The 24,947-nt window shown below is 37.3% G+C and overlaps 1 protein-coding gene across 4 annotated transcripts in view; it reads left to right on the top strand.

Moving 5' to 3' along the window:
• Window positions 1-23,782, top strand: part of LOC5572256 (signal transducer and transcription activator) — a 331,142-nt gene extending 307,360 nt beyond the window's left edge. For 2 of the 4 annotated variants that reach the window (XM_021839340.1, XM_021839339.1), the window contains one exon: window positions 20,182-23,782. In XM_021839340.1, coding sequence (XP_021695032.1) covers window positions 20,182-20,284 — 103 coding nt within the window. In that variant the 3' untranslated portion in view covers window positions 20,285-23,782. The other 2 variants (XM_021839341.1, XM_021839342.1) reach the window with 2 other exon arrangements.
• Window positions 23,783-24,947: the final 1,165 nt, after the last annotated feature.

Below are 24,947 nucleotides of genomic sequence, written 5' to 3'. Positions count from 1 at the left end.
TTTCCCAAAACTATCCTAGAATTTCTTTCTGATATTTACAATACAATCTTCAAACGTTCAATTTAGTTTTTACATCAGTTTATAACTACAGCAATTTTGCCAATAATTTCTCCGATCGTTCGTACACAAATTTCTATAGTGATTCTGTTCTATCGTTTTGAGAAATTTCTTAGACAAATTCTGCGGACAACTATCCCGAAATTCGATTGATTTTTTTTTTCGCTTTTCTTAGCAAACTTTCTAGGAAATCTTCAAGAACTTGCTCAAGAGTTAAGGAGTTATTTCAGCGATACTTGTTCATTAAGGCTGACTTCAAAACTTACCCAAATTTCATTAGAGGTTACTATAGATTTTTCTTTTGAAATACCTCACGGATTTATTTTTCAGGAAAATTTCCTTGGAATTTCTCTGGAAACATTAGTATAATCTTAGAAAGAATCTCTGGAGCAATTGCTGAAGCTATCTATATAGAAATCCTCAGTTGAAATGCTATGTAAATCCTGAAAGACAATTTGAAAGGAAATACCTAGACACTTCTGGAGAAATTATTGATTCAATTTTAGAAGATGACCGGGAACCTTAAAGAATGTCCCAGGAAAATCGATAGCTGAGTTACTGAATAGAATCTCAGAAAAATTAGGACTTTCTTGAAAAATTTCTCAAATAATATTTGGAGGAATTCGAATGATTTCTGAAATAACCTTTGGAGAAATAAGCGTCTTTATAAATATCCGGAGTAATATCAAAACATTTGTTCAAATTCGCGAATAGATTTGGTTATGAAATTCCAGAATCAAACTCTAATCTCTTATTAGGTTTCGTTTTATTTTCTTGGCTCCTGTTTGGTCCCTTTACAGCCTCTTTTTGATTCCTTTTAGGTCTCTTTTTTCTGGCAAGAGGTCTTCAACTTCCTATTTTTAAGATACTCAGTCGCTACCAGCCATGTAAAGGCAATAAGCTTCCTTAGTATTGTGGTTGGTAACAACTGGTATGGAAATGAGAAGGCAAATATACAAACTGTATGGGAGGCAAAAAACAAGCCAGTCTTGTAAGAATTGAGGCATTTTTTCCTGTTGAACTGAAAAATCACTTGAAAATATCGTTAGAACGCTTGGAAACGGTAGAATTTCCTCAACTCAAAACCGACCAAAATTTCATTTACACCTCTTTGCGTTTGTGCCCCTTAAATTTAGTAACTTTTAATTTCCTGTCCAGGGTTCAAATTTATCTTAGCTTCACTGTCAGGGTGTTTACTCGTTTAGCAAAATGAAATTCCCTGATATTTTCAGGTTTTTTCCAGGTTTTATAAAAATAATTCCAGGTTCAAGAAATATTGTAATTTTATATGTCTAAAACAAATTAATGAACGGAACTTTCAAGTGCATCAGTATGTGTCTTTTTGAAAGTATTTTTTGTACAGATTATGTACCATTCATTTCCATCGGTCGTTTGGATAACTTAGACAGCTTCATGGGCGCTAAATTAAACTTTATTTGGATATGTGGCAATATATCTACAATCTAAATTAACACAAATAATTCGTAAAACTTTTGGATCCCGGATCCATTTTTTTATGATAGAAACACGGATTATCAAGCCCCTGGGTAATCGCGTTCGACCGTATAACATTTGACTGTGGTAATAAAATTATAAATGTTTTCATTTCATTCGAAAAAGTTCTAAATTAGTCATGATTGTTACGAAATTTCGAATTGATTGTTGTTCAAGTTCCAGTTTACTTTTCGAAAAAAAAAATTCTGATGTTAAATATTTTCCAATAATTTTAAAAATGAATGAGTTTCTTGAAAATATGAAATTTAGAAACCTCTTTTCAGGAAAAAAGAGATTAAAAAGTAACCAAAAAGAGACCGAAAAGAGACAAAACAGTAATCAAAAACCGAAACCTAATCGGAACCAGGACAAAATAGTTTAATCAGATCAGACATTTCTCTGAAAATATTTTTAAAACTTTTTTTTTTTCAAATATTTTTTTTGCGACATTACGACGACATACCAGCACATCTGGTATATGCCAGTAAAGGACAAACATTCATTGATGTATTACGACGACATTACGAAAGGGATGGATTCATATCTATATTTAAGATATTCACTCTCCAAAAATTTTCCTAAGGAATTCCTCAAAAAATTTTGTTTTTTATATCTCAAAATAGAACCAAGATTTTTCCATACATTATCACAAAAAATACCACAAGGCTTTCATCAGAAATTCCTTCACATATTGTTTCAGATATTTTTTGTGAAAAAAAACCCATAGTCCTCGAGGATTTTATCCGGTGATTCTCCAATTAGTTTTTTCTAGAACATCCTCCAAGACTCCCGTTAAAAACATGTTGTAATATTCAACTAGAAACTTCTCCAGATGCCTTCAAGGATTTCTCAGGATTTTCTACAAAATTGTTCTTTAGAATTTTTATAAGATTTTGACTACAAATTTCTCTGAGGATACCTTCAGGATTGCTCCTAGGATTTCTTCTCGGAAATTCTTCTATTAATTCTAAGATATATCTCAAGGAAGTTTTCAAAACCTTTTTCTCAAGCATTCTTCCAGGAGTTTTCACCAAGGAAATTTGAATGTAATTTCCCAGAAAGCTGAGAGATTTAAAAAAAAATCCTTGACGTAAATTTATGGGTATCTTCTGATACAGTTACTTTTGTAATTTCTTAGGCCACCCTTGATTAAAGAGGATTTTCAGGAAGACTTACTCTTGAAGAACTCTTAGAAGATTTCCAAGATTATTGCTACGATAATAAAAAAAAAAAAGAAAAATCATAATATCTTGCAGGATCTCCTGGAACACAGGAGGAAATTACTAGAAAATTGTGTAGGAATAATCATTCCTACAGTCGAAGGATTTCATAGAAAAAATTGCTGTCGTGTTAAATTGTGTGGAAACTTAAAAGAACTTTACAATATTCCATAGGAATTTTTTGAGAAATTCATTGAAAAATGTTTGGATGAACTGGAGTTCATCCTTGGATGAAATGCTGGAGAAATTCCTAGAAAAAAAAAACTCTAAAGAAACTTAATAACGAAACACAGGTCGAATTGAGGGAATTATTTGAAATGTTTTCAATATATTGACTCGAATAACCCCTCGAGGAGCTTTTGGATCTATTCTTTGGAATAACCGTAGACGAAATGGCGTTGAAATTCTTGTCAAGTTTTCTTGGGAGAAATTCTGTTGGAAACTTTGGATATCTCTTTGATTAACGACTGTAGAATTCGGTTAGATAGTTGTGTGAAAAAATATCTGGAAGAAGTCCTAAGATAGTCTTTGTTCAAAGTACTGCCTGAGAAAAATTTCTAGAGGTATTAACGTTGAAATGTTCAAGGATTTCCTGAAGCAAATTATGGAGGAACTCCTGTAAGCATCCTATGAAAAAAATGCTGAAGCAATTTGTCGAAGAATTCAGAATAAAATCTCTGAAGAAACCACAAGAATATTTCCTGAGGCTGTTCTCGAGAAATACTAGAAGAAATTTTGCATCTCAGTTATCTGCAAGCAATCGAAATGTGAAATCGTTGAACAAAATCATAAATAAAAACACGAAAATGGTCCGATCGAGAATTGAACTCTCGACCTATCGATCAGGAAGCAGGCTTGTTACCACTACACCAGCTTTCACTGCTGATAATTGGTGCGCTCGAAGTGGAACAAAAAGAGCTCATGCCTGCCAGAGCGCTGTCAAATGATTTCACAGAAGTTCGATGAAAATAATGCTTTCACCGAACTGTTCGTTGGTATTTTACAGAATTACGGTACATTTGTTTGTTATCACGGATTTCGGCGGTAAAATAGTAGATTTCACAGGAAAATCTGTATTTTTGTTGTTTACAGTTCATATTCGGTGATTTATTCCACAGTATACTGCGATTTATTCTAAGTGTGCATGAATTACTGCTTCCAAATAATTTCCCAGATTGTGATCGAAATTCTCTGAGAATTCCAGGTTTTTTCCAGGTTGAATAAAATTTCCTGGTAATTCCAGGTTTTCCAGGTTTTTCCAGGTAGTAGACACCCTGACTGTGCACAAAATATTTGCCAAACCCCTGTCCTACCCATGATTTCGAACGTGGCCGCGCCTCTGATTTCTCAGAAAACCTGGATATGCCCTACGCGGGAGTTTTACAGGATGCTAGGTTTCTCATAGAATCTATAGTAGAATTTCACTAACTACTAGCCATGATTACCACCATATCGTGGATGCTGGATCTCACAAAATTCTGTTATATTTATTCTAGTTGTGATTCTCACAGAATTATAGGCCGATTTCAGGCGGAATTCTGAATAGTATTCTTATAAAATCCTGGACAGTGTTCACACAGATTCCAGAACAGGATGTTAAAATCAATCTGTGGAAGTTATATTTGGCATCAAGGCGTTTGGCATAATAAACTCTTCGTATATAGCAGTTTCCACATTCAAGCATGTGCTAGAATAAAAGCGTAAGTCTCGTGATCGATTTCTCTTCATCGATCTTCTCTTCTGTGAATAAATGTGACAAGCTGGAAGTTTGTCTGCAGCTTTTCTCCTCAGGACGCAAGATCGCAAGCAGTCTGGAGTGATAAAATACTGGCGAACTTGCATCTTGTCATTTTTATTCACAGAAGAGAGGATCGATGAAGAGAAATCGATCATGCGACTTACGCCCTTATTCTAGCACACGCTTATTATTTCGTTTAATATGGTTTTCGACCTTTTGTCCCTTCTTTTTTGATCTTCGATTGTTTGTCCTTTCGACCTTTTCTCACAGAGTTGTTTCTAACCGAATTATTAAAATAATTGGGTAGGACTTTCTAATCAAGTATCCTGAGCAAGATGCTCATTAGATAGTTTTTAAGGCGAACATGAACTGCCGTGGATCGCAAGTCAGTCCCATCTGTAAAAGTAGGCATTGAGAAAATGGGCCGACAAGTTTACACATTCGTTTTCCATACGAATATTAAAAAAAACTACAGAAGAATGAAATATGTTTGAATCTGAATGAAACTTTCTCAATTTGCTTTTCACTACGATCACTCTCCAAGAAAAATATAAAGATGGCCCAAACACGGTTCATATTAGTGTTACACGGCGCGGAAACCTTTAGTGGGACTGATATGCGATTACTTTTTTAAAATGGGACAATCCGGCTTGTTGTTTTTTCCTAATTTTACCGAACCAAATGTGTTGTCTTTTTAGTCCTTTTTAGTAGTTTTATGCTGAAAACTAATATTGACTCAATTTTGACGAAAATGCAGATGGGACTGACTTGCGATTCATGGCAGTGAATCGAAGCCAAACCTCAAATCTTCAAAAGCACAAATCCGGTGAATCAAACATCTGTTTGAACTGAAAACTTGATCATTCGGTCACTCGCTGGTGGTGACCAATCGATCAAATTTTCAGCTTTAATTGTTATCTGGTTCTCCAAATGTGTGCTTTCGACATTTCGAGGGTTGGTTTGGATTCATCTTCACCTAAGCCTCTCAAAAGAAATGTTTGATTTTACGAAAATTTTGAAATTGACCCGTAGCACAATATTTTTACAAGATTGGTTATTTGGCTGTTCAAAAATTTAGGCAGGCCTGCATAAGCAATTGTTACGGGCATTCTCGCAGAACTTTCCAAAAGGACCAATCCAACACTGAGAGGCTATCTCGGTTTATTTTCTCGTTAGTCAATAGCTCAGCCACATTAGCCTCATATGTTGGGTTTTTTTGTATGAAACGCTAATCAAGGACATTGTCTTTCAATTTATAGTAAAAATCTATCAAAAACTTTTGTATTGTCCTGTAATAATTGAAAGAGAGCTAGAAAGGAGAAAATCTCTCATTGTAACATATGTTTTTTTTTTTGAATGTTTACCGAGAATTCGTCCTAAATTTCTCCCGTGATTTCTCAAGAAGAATTCCTGGAAAATCTGCTCCAGAAAATTCCAACGCTTGCACCTTTAGTAATTTCAGAGATTTTTCCATGGATTCTTCTTCAAATTTGTTTAGTTTTTACTCTAGAATATCCTTCAAAGAATCTAACAAGAATTCAAAAAAAAAAATAAACATTAGCTTACCCTACGTGGCTAGCCACTTTCCAACGAAATTTTAAAGCGAAAAGCTATGTGTAATCTTTCGAAGCAGTTACTAATGATTGCAAAATCGCCTAAATTTATGCTCTGACCATACTCCATCGTTCCGGTGGCCTTAATACTGTTGTAATGCTCCAATTTGAAATAATTATAGCCTATCCGCTGTTGTAGTGTTTCTTATGTTGTGAAGCATTCCAAACGTTCTTAAATATTCTATAAAAAATAGAATCTATTTTTTTAGGGAAAATTCTAGAACATTCTGCTGAATAACTGTTGCAGTGTACTACAATTGTTGTCACAGTTGTGATGAAGGGACCATCGACTCATGGAAATATCGAGTCATGGAACAGAAATGCTTTTAAAAGCTGTTTTAGGAGACCGTCATGGTAAGCATAAAATTTTGTTTTGAGTATGCATTCATGAGATGACATTGACTTACGGAGGTTTGACTGTAATTTACTAAAACTCGAATATTTGGAGCACATTCATCTCATTAATGTTTATCTTATTTTTGCATGTGTCGAATTCGTTTTTGAACCCTAGTTGGAACTGCAAAACCCGTTCTAAATCATCTCCTTTCAAGTTCGACCAAACTCCAATTTACTTTAAGTTGATTTGCTTGCGTTTTAACCACCGATCGCGTTCCTTAAAACACTGCAATGCTGAAAAGTTCGATAATATTCTACGAATTGGAAAGAACAATGTTCCAGAAAACTCTAGAGTATTCTGTCGAGTAGTTGTTATAGTGCTCAGAAATTTGCAATTGTAATGTTCTGATATTAAAATCGACTGTTTTAGTACTTTTAATTACTGTTGTAGTGCTCGATGAAACATTTCAAAGCGTTACTGACACACAGACAACTCTGGGATTTTATATATATAAACTAGGTTACCCAACTGGCTAGCCACATTTCAACAGAATTTGGTAGCCAAAAAATCAACCTTGCAAAATAATCCTTGCACTTTGAAAATTAAAATTCGAAAGTTTGTATTTCATCTTGCCCCACCCGTTTCAATTTGCCCCGGTATACCTTATAACCTTTCATAAAAAATCTCCTAAATGTATGCTCAATTCATACTTTCAATAACACATGTTGTCTTTATGCTGTTTTGAAGTTCTAATCTCAAATGATCACAGCCTTTAATGCTGTTGTAGTGTTTCTTTTGCTGTGAAACGTTTCAAAAGTTCCAGAATATTCTACGAATTAGAGCAAAAAATGATACCGAAAATTCTCGATTATTCTGCTGTTGTAGTGCTCAATGAAACATTTCGGTGAAACATTTCAAAGCGTTACTGACAGACAGATAACTCTGGGATTTTATATATTTGATATTAATTCTTAGGTTGGGGAAGTTCGTTTTGGAATCATTTCAGGATGTCCTACAAAAATTCAACGCTGAATTCCTACACTGATGTGTTTTAGTAATTCTCACAGCCATTTTCATAGCGATTCCATAGATTTTCCTCGACGATCCTTTCGGGAATTGGTCAAAGTTCCTTCCAATTATATCTCGACTAATTCATGGACACTCATTTCAGTTCATTTAGGACTTAACACCAAAAAATGCCACAATGTTCATTCCTTTAATTCCTGTAATTATTCGTGTTCCTAAATATATCCAAGGATTCCGCCCGACTTATGCTATATTGTGCAGTTTAACGACTTGTGTGCCTGGAAATTATCAGTTTCCTAATAGTAGATATCCGTTTCTACACTGAAATAAAACAAATCTTCAATTTCAAATGATTTGTAGAAGCGATAGCTTAGTGATTTTCCGAAACAAACTATTCTTAACAAGGCAAACCGGAAGACGGTTTCCCGCGAACAAATCTGAATCAGGACAAACAAACGTGCAAATGACCCACATACGACGAATGGCTAGTAAAGAATCGGTTTCCTCACTTTGAATACCAAACATAACCTGTGCCAACCTTTCGCTTTGTGTGAGCGTTGCCATGGCTCACGTCAGAGGTTGCTATGATGCTATCATCATGCCAATCTCACCCGTTCGCTAGATAATCCTAGCAAGCCCCGAGTTGAGGGGAGATATCCGAACGATATTGGTGCGATTTCAAATGACAAACGAGTGATAACAAAAAGTTGAAATTTGAAGTTGACACCGAAGACTAATTGTATTTCAATTGAAGTTAGTCGATAGTCCATGGGTCAATGGCGACTCATGAAACTGTTTTGAAAACTGATTTCTATAACAGAAAGGTTACGGGATCCAAAACTCTATACTGTTATATGTCATGGTACCTTTAATATCGCCTAATGAAGGTTTGACTGTAACGAATTTGAATGAAATTTAGTAAGAGTACATTTTTGACATTCATGACTCATGTTAAATTCAAATCTCTGCTAAAGATACGTGATTAAATTGATTCATCAAATATCAGATAGTTGCAGCAGCTAATAAAAAAGTCATTATTTTTTCACTTCCTGCTCGGGAAATCCTCTACGGCCAATTCTGCTTGACGTTGAGTCCTTTCCGAAGCTCGGAAGCTAGGTATTTAATATTCAAACAAAATAAACGTTCCTGACCGACTGGTAGTTTTTAGGGCAAACCGACGACGACGACCACATTCATAATTGATCATCTCCATCCAGATGGACACAGTAGCTAGGTAACACTTGAACTGTGCAGCAGAAACCATGACAACGAGAATAGGGGGCTAAATGACGAAATGATGTACCATGTATGATAGGCTATGTGGGACGGGGAACGATCGAAGAAGGCGGAAAATGTTACGACATTAATTACACTGATGTTTCACTCTGTAGCCGTATAACAATGTTGACTGTTTGTTTCACAACCTAGGGAAATTGACTCAAATGAAACTCTAGCCAAATTTTTTAGTCTCTAAATCGCTCACTAGGTAAGAATTGAATTTATAGCATAAATTGGTTAGAAATAGGCTAGGAATAATTGTTGCTCAAATCATCCTGATTATAAGATAAGATTTAAGGAAGATTACCAATATATGAAGATGAAATCTAAATGTGATGTTCTGAAGAAACAAAAATACCTACTGTACTCTTAATGATCCGTCTTAAGTGTAAACATACCTCACGCCAAACCTATAATTGCGATAAACTGTTTTGAACCCGGCCGCTTGTAACGCATCCATAAAAAGAAGTCTCATCACAAAACCCAAAAGAAACCCAGAACAAAAGCCTACTGTGTCGTTGTTGTCAAATCCGGACTCAGAAGCCGCCCCATCCCCGCGCCAAAGACTACTAGATTAGATTAGCTGGAAATGTGGCCGGGCAAGAAAATAACCGGAATAAGCGCAAATATACATTGTTGATTGTTCTTCAATATGCAAACGGGCAATATGCAAACCGGCAAACCCCGGCAATAAGGATCAAACGAAAAGTTGAGGTTATGTTTTATGCAGAGGCTGCGAGAAAAGAAACAGAAAAGAAAGGAAATCACGTGTCGATCGCTTGCTGTGTTTTCTGCACTATGCATGGGAACATATTGTAGTAACCGCTTGGTTGTTTGTCCTCGCGCTTAGTTTTCTGCACATGATTTAAATTTAATGCAACCCGATTGTTGTCGTTTCGCCGGAAATCACCTTTTACGCCGCAATTTAGGCTTCACCACCACCACCGCCGCCGCCATCAGCCAGCCAGCGCCACCTCTGTTTGATGTTTGATTGCGATGAAAGCGTACGGTCGGACGGCTGGGCATGGCTTCCTATGATTTTCCATTTTATTTATCATCTTCTCGGTTATAACGCACAAACGTTTAGGTTTGTTAAACGGAAAGAAATGTTTTGATTTGCTGTCGGTTGTATAGTTGTTATGATTTGATTGCCGTTTACTGCACACACTGAATAATGTAAATGTTTTCACGGAATTAGCTACACACGCACGGTTTTGCGAAAAAAAAGGCTGATTGAGCTTGTTATAGCGATCAATTGAATCTATTGGCAAAACGCCCAACCCCTCACCTTCATTCTGCTGAATGAAGGTGTAATTTTCAGTTTAATGGAAAAACGTTTTGCGTCACTTAATTCGACCCGGACCAGAATCGGTATGGTTCTGAAGAATCGTATTATTTTGATCGGTTTCCGTAAGAGCCAGAACATATTTTCGCAACTTCGTTTGCTGCAGCAAGGGTGGATTCCTCGAATGGGGTATTATACATTTAAGGAGAGGTACCCGGTATTACATCCCTGTTGCATTCGATTTACCATTGCAACAGAATATTCGAAAATTTGTCCTACATAAAATGCATCGTTAACTTGTTTCAAAAGTTTGTTTGTTTTTTTTTTAATGGGAAGGCTTCAACCGAGCCAAACGCACTTCTGATTGGAGTCTATACCGAAAGGCTCTGACAGAGTATAACAAAGAAATGAGACGAGCAAAACGGAAATCATGGGTTCTCATGTGTGAAAGCATTGAGAAAACTCCCGTAGCTGCTCGACTTCATAAAACTCTTTCGAAGGATCACTCCAATGGTTTGGGAAGTCTTCAAAGGACTGACGGTTCACTCACTGTGGAACCTCGTGAAACACTGAGTGAAATGCTAAGAGTTCACTTTCCTGATTCAATCCCACAAACGAGTCTAAATGCTGAAGGTGCCAGACTTCACGTCTCAGTTCCACACGGGTTCCTATCAGGGGACTCAGGAGCAAAAAGGGACGCAATAAAGGTTGCCAAAGAAGCTTTTACTCGCGATAGGGTTGTTAGGGCAGTGAGATCTTTCGAGCCATTCAAATCTGCTGGCATGGATGGAATCTTCCCAGCGCTTATCCAAAAAGAGGAAGAGACACTGATTCCACACATGGTAGAGATTTTTAAGGCAAGTTTAGTTCTGGGACACATTCCAAATGATTGGCGTCAAGTTCGAGTTGTCTTTATTCCAAAAGCAGGAAAAAAGGACAAAACCAACCCTAAAGCATTCCGACCGATAAGCCTATCCTCGGTAATGCTTAAAATCATGGAGAAGGTATTATGCGAGTATATAGATTCTAAATTTATGAAAACTATGCCTCTTTCTAAATCCCAATTTGCTTATCAAAGCGGAAAATCAACGGTCTCAGCACTGCACACGCTAGTGAACAAGATCGAGAAAACCTTTAATGCAAAAGACATCGCTCTTATAGCATTTCTTGATATTGAGGGCGCGTTCGATAACGCTTCTTATTCGTCTATAGGTTCGGCAATGTTGAGGAGAAACTTCGACCCATGCATTGCAACCTGGGTACATGCTATGCTAGCAAATCGACAGATCTCATCTGAGCTGAGTGATTCGCGCATTACTGTAATGGCTACAAGGGGATGCCCTCAAGGGGGAGTACTATCTCCCTTATTGTGGTCATTAGTGGTGGACGAACTGCTAGATAGCTTAGAAAGAAGGGGTTTTGAAGTTGTTGGATACGCAGATGGCGTAGTCATTATTGTACGAGGCAAATTTGACAGCGTTATTTCATCAAGGATGCAAATTGCTCTCAATCACACACTCTCCTGGTGTCAAAAAGAGAAACTAGGAATAAACCCTTCAAAAACAACAATTGTACCGTTCACAAAAAGACGAAAGGTACAACTCCACCCTCTTTTCTTGAACCAAATACAATTAGTTTACTCAAATGAGGTCAAGTATCTTGGCATCACACTTGACGCAAAACTAAATTGGAACACTCATCTTCAAACAATCATAAATAAAGGTCTCAATTCACTCTGGGTTTGCTCAAAGACCTGTGGTAAAACATGGGGTCTAAAACCCAGTATGATCATGTGGATCTATAAAACAATCGTTCGGCCTAGAATAACCTATGCGTCCCTTGTTTGGTGGCCTAAGACAAAGGAAGCTACGGCTAGAGCTAAGCTGAACAAAATTCAACGTACTGCCTGTATTGCCATAACCGGTGCAGTTCGTAGTACCCCCTCGTTTGCCCTAGATGCTATACTCAATCTGCCCCGGCTGGATCAATTCATAAAGCTGGATGCTGAGAAAAGTGCTCTTCGGCTAAAACGATCAACAGTCCTACTGTCAGGGGACTTAACAGGTCACCTCAGTATATTAAACGAATTTTCGATAAATCCTATTGTTGAAAAATGTAGTGACTGGATGGAAAAAATGGTAAACTATGACTCGCCATTCACGGTGGTCTTTCCTTCTCGTGAGGAATGGGAAGGAGGTGGACCCACCATTTCACCGGGATCTATTAAATTCTACACAGATGGTTCAAAAATGAATAATTTGACAGGGTCTGGAGTATACGGACCGAAAACCAAAATCTCTGTCTCTCTTGGACAGTGGCCTACAGTATTTCAAGCAGAAGTCTATGCAATCAAGGAATGTGCGCAGCTGTGTCTGAAAAGAAATTACAGACATGCCACCATCTGTATTTTCTCTGATAGTCAAGCAGCGCTTCAATCTTTGAAGGCTTTCACTTGCAACTCAAAACTTGTGTGGGAATGCATTCTTGCACTGAAATCCCTAGCTGAACGCAATCGAGTTAAACTATATTGGATCCCAGGACATACGGGTCTAGAGGGTAACGAAATTGCCGATCAGCTAGCAAGGAATGGATCAACCAATATGTTCATTGGTCCAGAGCCATTCCTTGGCATTTCAAACTCTGCACTAAACACGGAATTGAACAACTGGTTGTTCGGTCAAATTCAATCAAATTGGAATACAGTTTCCAATGCGAATCAGTCCAAAAGGTTCGTAACAATAAACACGACACAAACACAAAAACTTATAGGTCTCAACAAAAGGGATCTCAGAACAAACATCGGTCTAATAACTGGTCACTGCCCAAGCAGATACCACTTGTACAAGATCGGTGTCGTCCAAAACACAAATTGCCGTTTCTGTGACGAGACGGACGAAACCTCACAACACCTTCTCTGCTCTTGCAGTGCACACATCCATCGTAGGTTCAAAATATTTGGCAAGCACTACTTACAGCCAGCTGATATTTGGAACGCATCCCCCAGGGAGGTGGTTAGCTTTATTAGGCTGATCACGCCAGATTGGGGGAACTACAACACTGCAACCTAGGACTTCTGCCCATCAATGGCAGATGGTTCAAAGTTCAGTCAAATGCGCAAAGTATTCCGGAGGCACATTTGCTACTGGAAAACATTGTGTACATAGAGTAATAGGGTATATCACAATAGTCCTAAAAAATGGACGCAGTGATCCCACACCCGACAGAAGAAGAAGAATGGGAAGGCTTACGGCTTCGGCACCTTTTGACTATTGTCGGCAACTAATTTTCAAACGCCAAATTTTCTATCAAAACACAAAAATTGTTCTGTCCGCTCCCCGCTGACGAGATTTCCGAGACGGAACAAACAATTTCGACAGAGATGGCATCAATTCAAATGAACATGCCTCAAAATGCAAATGATTTGGAGCTGTCGAACAGATTCGCCTGCAGCTCTCATGGGAAAGCTGCCGAAGAGAATGATGCTGCCGACAATAGTCACACTGACAACAGATGTTCGCAGCGTTGTAAAATCGTTTACAAACAAAATTTAACAAGTCTGTCGGTGTAAATCGATAAAGGATTAAGCAGCGCATAAATGTAAACAGACAAACACGTAATTTGGCTGCTGATGTCCTAGAAAATAACAAAAGATGCGTGGCATCGGCTTAGACTGCCAAGAATACGTACGTTTCCCCACCTCCATGGCTTTTTCAGAATTTGTTCCTTTCCAAGATAAGAGACATTCGAAGAATGATAAATTACATCTCTTGCAACAAGCGTAAAGAACTTAGTTTAGTTTGATTTCTGTAAATGTTAAAATCCATAGCCACTTTACAAATTATCATCTGGTGGCAATTTTAGCGTTACGGAATAAATGGGTTGCTGCCTAAGATATGAAAGCTGTGAAATTTGAACTGATTGTTCAAAACATGGCTGATGGAAATTTCGTTAGTAATCGTCGACTTAATCAAAATTTCAACAGCTGTTTTTCTGTTCAAAACTGAAATTGATTCGACGAAAATGTGTTCTCTGTGTTTCGGTTAGAGAATAGAATACAGTGAACACATTTTGATTTTGAACGAAAAAAAAAACTGCTTATGAAAATTCTCAAATTGATGACAGAGCCTCCGGGGGGAACTCTTGAAGTTATTTATAAACAAGGGCCATCTGAGGCTCCTCCTGTCCTGGGCCCAGATAGCCGTAGCGGTAAACGCGCAGCTATTCAGCATGACCATGCTAAGGGTCGTGGGTTCGATTCGCGCTGTTCGAGGATCTTTTCGGGTTGGAAATTTTCTCGATTCCCAGGGCATAGAGTATCTTTGCCACACGATATACACATGCAAAAATGGTCAATCGGCAAAGAAAGTTCTCAGTTAATAACTGTGGAAGTGCTCATAAGACTAATCTGAGAAGCAGGCTTTCTCCCAGTTGGGACGTAACGCCAGAAAGAAGAAGAAGAAGCTCCTCCTGTCCTGAGGCTCCTGACTGTTCGGTTGGATATCTGCTGAAAAATCTTCCACAAATTTCATAAAGCTTTCAAGCGCTTTAAGGTGACACATGTCGGAATCCAAACATGGCTAGCACAATGGCGATTTCAAAGGCACTAATCTGCTGAAATAATGAGTGTAAAAGAAAGAAGATTGACTTTCTTATTTTAAGCTTTCTGCTAGTGCAATAAGCTGAAATAGAAATTGGACTGTAGTTCGATGTTTCTTTCGCGAGATTTGTGCCTTCAAAGTTATGGTACATTATTGAATTTTTATTCCAAACTGGTTTACCTTAAACATGCAAGAAATAGGGAAATAAAGCTCTGTCCCGATTTTTGTACCAAACGCTTAATTTTAGGAAAAACAAATGTTTACTTAATTTTCAAATGTTTTTTCTTGTTGATTTAAGTAAACAAAAAAATTCGGCTTTTTAATTTTGCCACACTTTTTAGTTTGAACTAATATTTTAGGTGAGCTTTGTGTACCTTCCGAAATGTTAGATAGGAACAAGCTTTTAAAATTAAAACCTCGCGGAACATTTGAAAAGGGTCTATCTCGACTGAAGATTCTGTACCATATTTATTATTTCTATTTTAAAACTATTATTTTTTTTACTTGTTCTACACTTGTTTTATAGTTTATCACGTGGCAAATAACGTTTCAAATCTCAATTAACACAAGAACTCGTGAAAATAGTTTAATTCAAACATCAGAGGCATCTAGGCCTTTTTACGAATCTTTCAACCAGTTAGGCCCTTTGATCGAACATGGTTTCATTTAGGCCCTTTTAGAATTTGTCCATTTTGAATGGTCAGCTAAGTGATTTGCATAATTCTTGAACAAAATCAATCGATATTATATTTCGATACGAACTACGATGTCAATTTCGTCCATATTCACATCCCACCACCCCCTCCTTCCCTGTGGTAACCGGGCGCATTTGAGATTGAGTGTGGCAGCAGGGCGATAGTAGAGTTTTCAATCCCGGGAACATTTCCCGGGAAATGAAATTTCCCGGGATTCCCGTTTCCCTGGAAATGATTTCCTGTTTCCCGGGATTCCCGTATTGCCCGGGATTTCTGTATTTCCCGGGTATTTCTATTAAAAAAGGATTGACCATTAATTTTCAAACCAAAACTATCGTATAATTTACTTTTCATATCATTCTAACCAATGATCTTACTAGATCACTAGTTATACTCCGATATTGATTTGTTGTTTTTTTCGTAATCAAATAGTTGTTGATAAAATGGATAGCTCTTTGACGATATGTTTTTTTTTTTTCAAAATGGATTATATGATATACAAAATACAGGATTTTTCGAGGAATCATCCATGAATTGAGTACGCTCATAAAGTTTTCATGGATTTAACCGTTACTTTTTCCATCGTTAGACTCTAGTTGGTTTCTATTCTAGTGCTTGAAAGAAAGGTTTGATTTAATGTTGGTGTAGGTCGGACTCGATTATCCGTTGTATCGATTTTTTTTCACTCTGGAAAGAAAAATTAATATCTGCAATAAAAGAACTTAAATATTATCTAAAATAAAATCATTGTTTTGTTTATATAATGCAGTGGCATAGCCAGAAATTATTTCTAGGAATATTAGGAGTCTTGGGAAGAAATTATTTTGACCGGCACACAAAAAACCTCTTTTTCAAACCCCCTTTTTTACCTACATCCAAAGCTGCAAAACCATTCATATTGTATATTGCAATACCAAATTATATCAAACTTATGCATAAAATCTCAAAAACAAAAATATCAAAGAGCAAACTCCGGATAATCGAGTCTAAAATTACGGATAATCGAATCCCGGATAATCGAGTCCGTCCTGTACACATCATTTGAACTGCATACGATTTGTCAAGAATAATCTCCACATGGACTCAATGCCATAATTTGTGTTGTTCTGAAGCCTAGCGTACACAACGAAATAACGAAATCAATCGATTTTTTTGAGAAACATAAATAAATTACTTACAAAAAAGAGAATGTTGGTACCATACAAGTTTACTGGTACAAAAAAAATATAACAAAAATACGAATAATTAAAAAAAATCATCAAATATGCTCTATTTTCACGTTTCTGAAAATTTCCCGGGATCCCGGGATTTCCCGGGAAATGGCAAATTTATTTCCCGTTTCCCGGGAAATCAAATCCCGGGAAATTTGAAAACTCTAGGCGATAGTGATGAGGGTTGCGAAAGAGCGTAACAAAACGGCGGAGCTGATGATAGGTAAACCAGAAGGACAAGGTCAAAAGGCGCAATCGCTGCTGTCAAACGGAAGGAGACGAAAAATCGGGGGGCGCAACAGTTATAAATTTTGATGAGTGGCGCATGATGCATTTTAATTTATTTTAATATGTTGTTCATAATATGAAAACAAATCAATGTGACGCTACCAAAATTGTAATGGATCCTACAAAAATATATCATTCGATTAAATCGATCGAAAACATAATATAGAATTGAAATTATATCCGCTAAACTTCAAACCGATTTTACTGAGAATGTATTAGTTTTCAGTAAATCCTCAACAAATTCCAAAAGGGCTTAAGGTAACACCGTGTTATTTTCCCTATCTTTTGTCTTACTCCAACAATTTTCATCAAAACTTTGCAGCAGCAAATCTCGAGTTTTATTGAACCGAGAAAGCTGAAAATTTAATCGATTGTGCACTACATATGTAGAATTATATGATAAATTTTTCACATTGATATATTGAGTGGAACTTGAGATTTGCTTCTTCAAATGGATAGCGTGATTATAATGACGTCCCGTGCAGCCTCAACTGGAACTACTTGTAATCAAAGAGCCTAACAGAAACCATGTTCCAGGGCTGTTAAATGTCCTGAATATCACGTGGCGTTGACATTTGAATATTGCTCCTTCCTATTAATCCTTCCCTGTGGAAATTGGCATCGGAAAATGTTTTTCTTTGTGACTTTTTTCCGAATTACTATCGGTTGGCAATATTTGCTGATGGTAAATTTCGACTAGGAAAGTGCCATAAGAATTTTATTTTTTTCTAAAATTTTGACATTTAACAGCACTGCCATGTTCAATCAAAGGGCCAAACTGAATGGTCCTAACTGGTTTGATGGTTCGTAAAAGGACCTATCTGTCGATGATATTTGAGGTAAACCATTTTCACGAGTTGTTGAGATGGGGTCACGTAACAGACTATAATGAGTGTCGAACACAAACCAAGCGTTTGCTAAACTAAGGGTGTAAATCGGATCGATATCTCTTCATCGATCCTCTCATTTTTGAACGAATGTGACAAAATGCAAATTGGTTAGCATTTTTTTCACTTCTTCCCCACATCTTATTTACTAGCCAAGTGATTTGAAGTGAGAACATGCTAAAAAATTTGCATTTTGTCACCTTTATTCACAAAAGACAGGATCGATGAAGAGAAATCGATCATGCGATTTACGATAATTTTTGTTAGCGTGCATTGGTCCATGGCTTGGCCCTTTTTATTTACTTCGAATGAACAAAAGAGGGACATTGATCAATGACAGTTTTCGAAATTTTCCGATGGTGAGCCATCTTCATGAAGAGAGAGATCTGTTTATTGGCCGTTTCAAGCAAGGGGGGCATTGGATGGTTTGGAAAAATGCGGTTATTGGCCGTTTTGAAAATCGGATTTATAACGGTACGTTTTTTGATTATGTTAATGTTTGGATAGTTTGTGGGCGATCGAATAATAATTGTCTAATTTAATATGATCGTGGTTTACGGCTAACCAGCCGAGTGGAAGTTTATCAACTACTGAAAAACTAAACATTACATATACTTTGCAATTGGATTAAATGAACAAATTGATATGAAATTTGCGAAAAAGTTACACTTCTTCTCGGTGACAATCGAACTCACGACTGCCTGTTCTCTGGATAGGGCGCGTTACACCTACGCCACGAGAGGACTCATGGACGTAGAAGTTAACCTGAATTCGATTTCAGCTCAATAACCACGTGGTCCTCTTTCGCAAAGCGCACCTCTTTCGGAAGAATTAGATGCCCATCCAAACACAACGCTTCCTACGCCTAGCCTGAGAGCGCATTATTTATTAAGTATTGAAACACCATACACTACTCACCAACGACGTGTTGGCTGAGATTTCTATAGTGCGGGCTTCCAATGGGTCGCGACGTTCTCAAACGACCGGTTTGATTAAACAAGTATTTACCGAGCAACGGACTCATGTTCCGTAACCGGTCGCGACCCATTGTTTACAATTTGATTATTGGCCCTTTAGAACGCGAGAAGTGTTCTTTGCTGAATTTCTGGGCAGTCAATAAGCTGGAAAGTGTCAATAAGGATCTCGCACCCTTCTCTTTCCAGCAACAAAATCAAATGGGATTTTTTGTTCGTAGTTTTCACACGGAAATGGTTTCCGTATGAAAACAATCCATATGCGTGCATGTACAGGACAGAGAAAGGTGATTAAACCTCAGATTGCCTTATGTAAATAGCAAGGTGTGTGCATTGTACTCTGTAACCAGAGTAAGGAGTTATCACTTGGCGAAAGTGATTAGGAGGCCATCTTTAACTTGCTGGCCGTTTTGTTTACAAACATTACTGTCAGGCCTGGATGGTGCTGAAACTGAGACTAACCGTGCTTTCAATAGTGCGGACAAAATTGTAAAAAGAGAGATAAAAGCTGAGTGCACTACGCACAGGTAGGACCGTTTCAAAAATATTCTTGACAACACTTTTTCTCCAATCAATCAGAAGTCATTATTGCCTGGCTCTGGAGATGCTGAAACTGAAATGAAAATTTGTGAAAAATATTCTTAGTGTAGAACTGTTATCTTTTGGCACAGATTTAGTGAACAGACATCATACTGTTCTATGAATTCGGCGCTCTATGAATGCAAAGAATGTAATTGGTTGTTTCATATACACTTCCTGCTTATTTCAGTAAGTTTTATTATTGATGTAGCAAAATCCGACTCAATTATATACGGAGCTGAATAGCTAGTGTCTACTGCGAATAACAGTCAATAATTCAGTATTGAAGGAGCCAAATGGGCTTAGGCCAAACATGGCTTAAGAACGATCGACGAACAAAACGCACAAAAAGATAAATGGTCGAAAAACGGAAGTATGAAAATAACTAACGTTTTAGAAATTCTTCCTTCTATTTTCAAGAGTAAGTTGGTCATCTCTTAAACTGTTTTCGAACTTGGAATTGTTTCCCTGCATCAAAATTTTTATAATGATAAGAAACAACCCATGCAACACTTAATGTACTTAATTTAAATTACTCATACAAATCTAAATATTTAACTGCTTTGTAAATGTATTCTTTAAGCCTTTTCTTATTCGCACTCAATGCCGCAGCACCCACACTAACCATTATACTTAAGTCTAATTTTCTCGTTTTGTTCTACTTTAATTTTGCATGCAATCGTCATTTGCTCCGAAAAGTTACGAAACGCTCTTCTGGACATAGCTTTAGTTGGCGCCCTCGATAGTCTCATCGCTGCAATCCAATCGTTGAGCATGATTTATCTTTCGTTTCACAACGTTTTGTTTCTCTTTCATGTTTTTCCCCGCACGAATCATATCGTGTTTGACACCACCTAAACACACTCTCATACAAATCATCTGGCGACGACGACGGCAACAGAAGCTACAATCTGGAGAACGACCAGGTAAATCATCTACCGTACCAACCGTTGGCCGACCTGGAGCTGGAAAACATTGACATGTTCGCGTCGTCGTACACCTAGAGCGGAGAGGGAGGCGCGACGGTCCAGCGGAATTGGTGTACCACGTGCGCACAAACACTATCACTTCACACATGACACAAAAACACACACACGTGGACATAGAACAAACGGCAATCGCAGCGCTGTGTAAACGATAATCAAAATCCCCCCCCCCAAATTTTAGTGTTCTAAGAGTGATGAAAGTTGATACATTTTAATTTATGTTTCTTGATCGATTTTGCCTTTTCTTATCGTGAGTGCAAGTGTGTTTCTCTGTATTGGAGTTGATTATCTACTTTATAGTTTTATATTACTATTCACTATCGATGTATGTGCATAGATTTTATTCGTTTCTGTCCCGCCTACCCTCCAGGAATGTAGTTATAAGTTTTGTTTTCTTGAGAATGAATGATTCCAAGTCAATTTACGGAGATAAGTTGCATGATACAGTTCGATTGTTTCCATTACCAAGAGTTGCCTTATCCTTATCGTAGTAGAGTCCAAAAATATGTATCGTTTAATTTTAAAATGGAATGACGAACGGTTTAGTTAAGTTTTTAGTGAAGCGATAATCAAAATCAAGCATTTTTCTTATATTAAAGCCGGTTTAGAAATACGAACGAAGTTAGAAAACACATCAAGAGAACGATTAGCAAAGCGGAATAGGAAAATGTGAACAAAACATAACCTTTCAGTACCTTAAGAGATGCATATGAAGAATAAGCTGAAGAAACCCTTTTCAACTAACCCCCCGTGTTTAAAGAGAAAAAAAAAAACAGATGGAAAATTAGTGTTGTGATTGTTCTTCTTCTTGTGATAGAGCAGTGTATAAGCTAATCGAACAAAGAAATATGAAAAGTGTTATTTTATGGAAGAGTTTCAAACTTGAGTCTGCAAGAGAATTCAGCACTTTTAGATTATAAGACACTAGATATTAAGGTGACACTTATACATAGGTAAACTCACACAAAAAGGACGAAGCAGAAACGTAAATGTGACAGACAGGAAATCAAACGGTTTCGTAATTTGATTCTTATGGGAAGCAAAATAGAAGTGACAGGATATGATGATGAGCTTTAGGGGAACTGGATTACTAATGAAAACTTTCAGACAGGGGAATAAATTTTAAAATGTATAACGGACATCCTTGAAACAGCATACAACGAATTAAAACCGAGTTATTGTAGGGTAATTATCAACGGAGCAGTTAAAAGTTTCGCACAGATGTAAGCAAAACATGTCAATATTAAGAGCCAAAGCTCGTCCTTTGGCAGCTGGGAAATTTCCCATCTTTGATCAGTGTAATATTTTTCAGCTACTGAAAAAAAAAACGGTGCAATTTAAAGAAGGTTTCTGTAAAAATGTTTTAATTTCTCACAAATAAAATGTATTGGAAGGAAAATAATTTCCGGATTGTATTTTGTCTGTTCCTGAACATTTGTGGCATTCGAATATCTCCTGACATTGGATGTCGGTTCACATCTCATCATAGAGAAACGCGCCAGACCACTGCACTGAGGTTAAAGTGTCGATTCTTTTTAGATGAATTTTTGTATGAAGCATTTCTTAGTAACGAAGCTGATTTGAATAACTGCATTGAAACAATTTCTATCTTATATTCCGTATGTGTCTTACTGTAGCGAAAATGTTTCTCGTTGAGATTTAAGCGATTGTCTTTGAACACATTCTTCGTAGCATTATGATATAGCAAAAACACTGTATTGTCGTTAAAGTATGTTCACGGTACATAGAAAATCAACATTCACATACAGAAGAAGGCCATTCTCTGCGACTACATTTTGATTAACGGCGAGTGAGATAAATGTTCTATTTGTAGCAAACACACTGACACAAGAATCACGAATTTCAGCTATTCCAAGAATAGTGCCATAAGCGAGAGGGAAGAAACTACCACACTACTAGAATCATTTAGCACTTAGGCTAATAGGTAAGCTGCTTCTTTCATATCCCTCCCCACTGCACGCATGAGAAGATGTCTGAGTTTAAATATATTTTTAATGATTATATTCATCGTTCGACTCAATGTGCATTATCAATTTATACTACTGGATGCAAAAAAGGAATTCTAACCAGTTGAGACGAAAGCGGAAATCAGATGGTTCTAATTTTTATATTCATACTAGATTCCGGAAAAGTAGTTAGGCCAAAAAAGTAAGGAAAGGAACTGGTGCGCATGAAAGATTTGTGAGGAAAAGATTTTTTACACCATAAAAAAGATTATTTTGATTAGATCACATTTTTGGTAGTTCAGTAGAGAAAACAAATACAGATGAAAGATATTTACCCGTGAAGTTTTTCAAACCCCATACACACATATTGATAAAACACACTGTTGTAAACGCAAATTCATCGGTTTCAGCGAGAAAAAATTGACAAGAAATGCTTAGAAGAAATTAAAAAATGTTAAATTCAATATACGAGAATTCCGTAGTTCAAGGTATTCGATTCTTCATGATTACAAACCAATTCAATGAAATAGAAGAAAATGTTGGTACTTAGACCACAGAAAACGTTTGACTTAAATTATATATTATACATATACACATACAATTGAAGCTAGATAAAAGAGAACTATGAAAAAAGGTGTCAATTTTAACAAAAAAAAAAACTGGAATGAAATCATCATGTTTCTATTTCGATTGTGAAAAGTATACGTTTTGCGCCTCCTGGCATGTTGAAAACCTATGAAAGAAATTTGTATACCTGATCACAAGACGATAAATGCAAGTTTTATCATTATTCTACACACACATAAACTGTTTACACATTTACCCAAGGAGAAACAATTATTAAAAATAAATATAGTGAATTACAGATGCATCCCCACATACACGCAGACTACAGTAGCTGAGAACAGACAAAAGAAATATTTACAGTGTAGTTTGCTATAAGCAACCAAGCAAGGCTACTTCTACTCGGATAAACTTGATACTTACACATGTAAAACGTGCAAACTAAGACGATGGAACGGAACAGTTGAAATGATAATACGTCCAAAGAAACTTCCTCAGAAGGAAGGAAGAAAATATTATAGTAAACTTAACACAGGCTCACACATACACATCCCAAATAATCACTTACACGAAAACGAACAAAACCTAGAACACGAGAATGCCTTTCGCGCCCATTGAAACGAAGAAAAGCGTTTCGCAACCCATTCACACTCCAATACACCCATTTACCCGCAAAGAGATAGAGAGAACAACTCACAAACACATTTACAGACCGGAAGTAATGTTTTATGAATCACGATCAACCACAATGATGGTGCAACACGGAACGCTTTCTATTTAATGCGTGACCTAAATGCTGCGTGGATGCAAACAAGACGGGGAATTAGAGCCCCAAATGAAGAGAGCGGCTTGAGAGGAGGGAAGAGAATACATGGAAGGAAAGAATTAGTGAAGCATTGAAGAACCGATGTGGACATCAACAAGAAAACAATGTAAGATTAAATGTATTGTGCTTATTAAATAATGAAGAAAAACTTTAAACAAACTACACAGGGTATTGGATTTGCTGATTTGGTTTGGTCAAAGATGACATCCATGGGAAAAACTATCAAGGTGTTAAGCAAATTTTCCTTGAAATTTCAAAACTCGCTTTCAATAGCTTCTAGGGAGTGGCGACGAGGTTGATGTAAGATCCCTGACTGCAGAAGCGACTCAGGATCAGGAATCTCTCCACAATCTGACAGGTATGTCTCCTGATTCCGACAGGAACCTCTCCCGATTCAACCAGAATCCAAATTCAGACATAAATCTCTCTAGATTCCGGCAGGACTCTCCTGATTCCAACAGGAATCTCTCCAAATTCCAACAGGAATCTCTCCAGATTCCAACAGGAATAACTTCAAATTCCGACAGGAATTTCTCTAGATTCCGACAGATATGTTTCCTGATCCCAACAGAAATCTCTCCAGATTCCGACAGGAAACTCTCCCGATTCCATCAGGAAGCTATCCAAATTCCAACAAGATTCAGATTTTGTTTCCTTCAGATTTCGACAGGAATTCGGTCATAATTTCAACGGGAATGTTCTAAAACTTCCGAGAGCAATCATAGTCTAATCCACCGGTGTACTAAATTTGCTCGGTCTGAGAATTGTGACACTTGAACGGGGCACGCTCCCGTATGGTCGCCACGTGATCTGGACCCGCTCTAGTGTCAAAATTCTTCGACCGAGCTGGTTTAGTACACCAGTGGATTAGACCATTCTCACTCCAGGCACGGCATAAAAATTAACAAGGCAGGCTCTTTACTTATGTAAATATCAAGTTTCACTGTAAACATGTGACGTCACTCCTATCGTACCATATACCTTCCGGATCATTTTTTTCGTAAATTTGTTCGAGGTGAATAGGAATGACGTCGTCAAGTAGCTGTCAGTTTTCGGACCGTATTCGACCGTGCATGCCTCTTGCATACACGGAGACGGAATTCAACTCAATTTTGGGTTGTTTTAACGCAATTCCGTAGTTGAGCCCAATAACTCAATTTTGGCTAAATTTCCAAGGTCCCCACTAGGTAGTTTGGCTTTAATTTCATTAGAAAAATATACTCAATTTTGGGTTGATTTAACGCAAAATTGAGTTCTTTCCACCCAAACATAAGAAAAGTTGCATTTACCCAAATTTGGCTTATTGGGCCAAAGTACCCCCATT

Source organism: Aedes aegypti, chromosome 1, assembly GCF_002204515.2.
Source record: "Aedes aegypti strain LVP_AGWG chromosome 1, AaegL5.0 Primary Assembly, whole genome shotgun sequence".
Classification (NCBI taxonomy): domain Eukaryota; kingdom Metazoa; phylum Arthropoda; class Insecta; order Diptera; family Culicidae; genus Aedes; species Aedes aegypti.
The sequence above is the reverse complement of the archived record's forward strand: the minus strand, read 5'-3'. Positions and strand labels throughout refer to the sequence as shown.